Source organism: Medicago sativa, chromosome 3 (assembly GCF_051527215.1).
Source record: "Medicago sativa cultivar Bolivia chromosome 3, Bolivia_mono, whole genome shotgun sequence".
NCBI lineage: Eukaryota > Viridiplantae > Streptophyta > Magnoliopsida > Fabales > Fabaceae > Medicago > Medicago sativa.
Window position 1 is genome coordinate 6,590,986 of NC_140751.1, and position 5,301 is coordinate 6,596,286.

General features: G+C 34.9%; 1 protein-coding gene across 1 annotated transcript; it reads left to right on the forward strand.

The window, feature by feature from the left end:
* The first annotated feature begins 544 nt into the window (after window positions 1-544).
* BRL1 (BRI1 like) lies at window positions 545-4,498 on the forward strand. Its single transcript, XM_085750448.1, has one exon. The coding sequence runs from the start codon at window positions 558-560 to the stop codon at window positions 4,197-4,199; it is 3,642 nt and encodes a 1,213-aa protein (XP_085606574.1). The 5' UTR covers window positions 545-557; the 3' UTR covers window positions 4,200-4,498.
* The last annotated feature ends 803 nt before the right edge of the window (window positions 4,499-5,301 follow it).

The following is a 5,301-nucleotide window of genomic DNA, read 5'->3' on the forward strand; positions in this document are numbered from 1 at the left end:
CACATAAATTAGTGAATACGACAATTAATGTAAAATGATTATTTAAATTTACACAATATCATAATTATTTATATTTATTAATTAATGTGACGACCCATTATTATATGAATATGTAAAATGATTGTACAAATAGACATAATATATTAATTAAATTCTAAGAATAACAAATGAAAATCTATACACTATTTAATTACTTATCATATTCATGGAAATTAAACTATAAAAGTTTAAAAATTTATTATGATATTAATAACAATAAAATTTATTTCTATTTTTCTCACAATGAAAAGCAATAAAAATAATGATTTCCCTATTTAAAAAAGTCTCTTTATTTATTCATTTTTTTTTATACAAATTTATTCATTTTCTAGAAACAACAAAAAAGGTATTTTGGATATACACACACGACACACTACCCACACGTACACACACAAGACATGACAGACAAAGACAAAAAAGGTAATGATTATTATTATTTCCTTCATTATTTTCATGAAACAAAAACAAAAGAAAATAAAAGAAAGAAAGAATCAATACTCATAATAAGTGTTAGAGAAATGAAAAAAAGAGAAAACAAACCAAGAAACATGTCATGTAAATGTTCATCAACAAGAACAAGAACATGTGTCGTTGTTCTTCATGTGATTGTTTCATTCATTACACTAACCTTAACATCATCAACAATAACAACCTTTGATTCAGCAACGTTGTTAAACAATTTCAAACACTCAAACATCATTTCTGATCCAAACAACTTCCTTTCTAACTGGTCACTTTCATCATCACCATGTTTTTGGCAAGGTATCACTTGTTCACTTTCCGGTGATATCACCACCGTAAACCTCACCGGAGCTTCACTTTCTGGCAACCATCTTAGCCTTTCCACCTTCACTTCAATACCCTCTTTGCAAAATCTTCTTTTGCATGGAAATTCATTCACTTCTTTCAACTTATCTGTTTCAGAACCTTGTTCTCTTGTCACTCTTGATCTTTCTTCCACCAATTTCTCAGGAACTTTCCCTTTTGAAAATTTTGTTTCTTGTTATAGTCTTAGTTACCTTAACTTGTCTAGGAATTTCATAACTTCAACAACAAAGAATCATAGTTTTGTAGGGTTTGGTTCTTCTTTGGTTCAACTTGATATGTCTAGAAACATGTTTTCTGATGTTGATTATGTTTTTGAAGTTTTGACAAAGTTTGAGAGTTTGGTTTTTGTTAATTTTTCTGACAACAAAATCTATGGTCAAATCAGTGATTCACTTGTTCCTTCTGTGAATTTGTCAAATTTGGATTTGTCTCATAATTTGTTGTTTGGGAAACTACCCTCTAAAATTGTTGGTGGTAGTGTTGAAATTTTGGATCTTTCAAGTAACAATTTTTCTTCAGGGTTTTCTGAGTTTGATTTTGGTGGGTGTAAGAAACTTGTTTGGTTGAGTTTATCTCACAATGTGATATCTGATTTTGAGTTTCCACAAAGTTTGAGAAACTGTCAAATGTTGGAAAGTTTGGACCTTTCTCAAAATCAATTCAAGATGAAGATTCCTGGTGCAGTTCTTGGTGGGTTGAGGAATCTGAAGGAACTTTATTTAGGGAATAATCTTCTTTATGGAGAAATATCTAAGGAGCTTGGAAGTCTTTGTAAGAGTTTGGAAATTCTTGATCTTTCTAAGAATAAACTCTCTGGTGAGTTTCCTTTGGTTTTTGGAAAATGTTCATCTCTGAAGAGTCTTAACCTAGCTAAGAATTATCTCTATGGTAATTTTCTTGAAAATGTTGTTACCAAACTGGCTAGTCTTAGGTATCTCTCTGCGTCCTTCAACAACATAACAGGAAATGTTCCTTTGTCAATTGTAGCAAATTGTACACAACTTCAGGTTCTTGACCTTAGTTCGAATGACTTCACTGGTAACATTCCGTCGATGTTCTGTCCTTCAAAATTGGAGAAGTTGCTTTTAGCTAATAATTATCTTTCAGGGACTGTGCCTGCGAAACTCGGTGAATGCAAGAGTTTGAGGACTATTGATTTTAGCTTCAACAATTTGAGTGGTTCAATACCTTTAGAAGTTTGGTTTTTGCCTAATCTTTCTGACTTGATTATGTGGGCAAATAGTCTCACTGGTGAGATTCCTGAAGGAATTTGTGTCAATGGAGGGAACCTTGAGACATTGATTCTTAACAACAATCTCATTTCTGGTTCAATTCCCAAGTCCATTGCGAATTGTACCAACATGATTTGGGTTTCGCTTGCTAGTAACCGCATTACCGGAGAAATACCCGTTGGTATTGGGAATCTGAATGAACTTGCTATTCTCCAATTAGGTAACAATTCTCTTGTTGGAAAGATTCCTCCCGAGATTGGAATGTGTAAGAGACTGATATGGTTGGATTTGACGAGCAATAATCTCACCGGTACTATTCCATCCGAGCTTGCAAATCAAGCTGGATCGGTTATTCCAGGGAGTGTTTCGGGTAAGCAATTTGCGTTTGTGAGAAATGAAGGCGGAACTAATTGTCGAGGAGCCGGGGGACTAGTTGAGTTTGAGGATATAAGGGCAGAGAGGCTTGAAGATTTTCCTATGGTACATTCTTGTCCGTTAACAAGAATATATTCTGGTTATACAGTTTACACTTTTACCACCAATGGAAGCATGATTTACCTTGACCTTTCCTACAATTTATTGTCAGGGACTATTCCGGACAAATTCGGTGCAATGGCCTATTTGCAGGTCTTGAATCTAGGACACAATAGGCTCAATGGAAAAATTCCTGAAAGCCTTGGTGGTTTAAAAGCTATAGGAGTGCTTGATTTATCTCATAATAACCTTCAAGGATTCATCCCTGGATCATTACAATCTCTATCATTTCTCAGTGACTTTGATGTGTCAAATAATAACCTAAGTGGATTGATTCCTTCTGGAGGTCAGCTAACAACTTTCCCGGCATCTAGATACCAAAACAACTCGAACCTTTGTGGTGTTCCGTTACCAACATGCGGCGCTTCAAATCACACGGTAGCTGTTCGTACGTTGAAGAAGAAGCAACCTATTGCAGTTTTGACAGCCACGTGCCTCCTTTTCTTTCTCTTGTTTGTTGTTGTGCTTGTACTGGCTTTGTATCGAGTGCAAAAGACTCGGAAGAAGGAAGAATTGAGAGAAAAATATATAGAAAGTCTTCCAACCTCTGGTAGCAATAGTTGGAAGCTCTCTGGCTTTCCTGAGCCTCTGAGCATCAACGTTGCTACGTTCGAGAAGCCTCTGCGTAAGTTGACGTTCGCGCATCTCCTCGAGGCTACTAACGGTTTCAGCGCCGAAAGCTTGATTGGTTCGGGAGGTTTCGGTGAAGTCTATAAGGCTAAGTTGAAAGACAGCAGTGTTGTTGCAATCAAGAAACTCATTCGTGTCACAGGTCAGGGAGACAGAGAGTTCATAGCCGAGATGGAAACGATCGGGAAGATTAAGCACCGGAACCTTGTTCCACTTCTTGGTTACTGTAAAATTGGAGATGAAAGGCTACTTGTGTATGAGTACATGAAATATGGAAGTTTAGAAACTGTTCTACATGAGAGAATCAAAAGTTCAGAGCTTGCTTGGGAAACAAGAAAGAAGATAGCCCTAGGATCAGCAAGAGGTCTTGCATTTCTTCATCATAGTTGCATACCTCATATTATACATAGAGACATGAAGTCAAGCAATATTCTTCTTGACGAAAATTTCGAGGCTAGAGTTTCAGATTTCGGTATGGCAAGATTGGTTAATGCTCTCGACACTCATCTCACAGTAAGCACGCTTGCAGGAACACCAGGTTATGTACCACCAGAATACTATCAGAGTTTCCGATGCACTGCAAAAGGTGATGTTTATAGTTATGGTGTCATACTGCTAGAACTTCTATCAGGGAAGAGACCGATCAACTCGTCCGAGTTTGGCGATGATAACAATCTTGTTGGATGGTCTAAGAAGCTTTATAGAGAAAGAAGAATTAGTGAAATACTTGATCCTGAATTGGTTATGCAAAGTTCTAGTGAAGGTGAACTTTTTCAATATTTGAAAATTGCTTTTGAATGTTTAGAGGAAAGACCGTACCGGCGTCCGACAATGATACAAGTGATGGCAATGTTTAAAGAGCTTCAAGTTGATACAGATACTGACAGTGTTGTTGATGGTTACTCTATGAAAGACAGTGTTATTGATGAAGCATGATAATATGACTAAGTCCTTTTGTTGAAAATGAAAAAAAGAAGACATTGATCTGTTCTGTTTGTGATTTTGTAGAAGTGTTCTTTCACATTTTTGTTGCTGTATATATAACATTTTCTTGAGGTTATAGACAGAATTCTGTCACTTGAAATTGGTACATATTTCTGTTTTTTTCAAGAGGCAGTAGACATTTCTGTTACTATATACCACAGTTTTGGTGACATTTGTTTTGATTCATATGCTAACTTTTATTGCTAAACAAAAATCTAATGAGTCAATTGTTTGATCTATAGTATATAAAATGATTGATTCTTAATTTTTTTTCGCAGACTCAAGGTTTTATTGTGTGAATTTAGAGAATTTTTGATCACAGTGATTCAAGTCCTTTTTGCAGCTCGTTTATGAATTAAACTTGTATTTTGTGGAATTTTATGAGTTTCAATAAAAAAGTATAGTTTTTTTTTTTTTTTGAAGAAGCTAAATTAACACACTCAGATGACACCGACTGGAATCGAACCAGAGATCTCGAGGACCCAAGTGGGTTCAATAGAAAGTATAATTAAAAGTATAAATGAACTATGCTCTTAGGATAAGATACCCCTAAAGAAATTCAAGACTTTTTTGCGTGCCCTTTGCATGCTAGTTGCACTGAGTTTCCTTAAATAATAATAATTTCATTTTTTTCTTCTACAAAAAATAATTTCATTTTTTTAATGGCATTAAATGTACTAAATTGAAAGTTCCTTTTCAAATTTTGTTTGTGTCTAGTGTCTACACAGAAAGAACCATTTTTTTTTTCTTTCAATTTCTTATGTGATAACCAAACAGTGGACAGTTGCTGTTGTTGGCTAAACCACTAAATTATCATAACACTTTATTAATATACAAAGGGTTTGTACCTACGGCCTTTTGGTACAATGATGCGTTGAAAGATTTTCACAAATTTGAAAGTCATATAAACTTGAAGTGTAGTTAAGTTAATAGGGACGTTTATCATGAGTCCGCTTTGATAAACTTATCGAGAAGCAACTTAGACCATTCATAATGGTTAGTGTTTTACCTTTTAACACCATACTAAATAAAAGCGTTATTGAGAGGTAAATAA

Bases quoted from the DNA above. Each gene is read 5' to 3' on its own strand.
- BRL1 (XM_085750448.1), top strand. From the start codon at position 558: ATGAAAAAAAGAGAAAACAAACCAAGAAACATGTCATGTAAATGTTCA.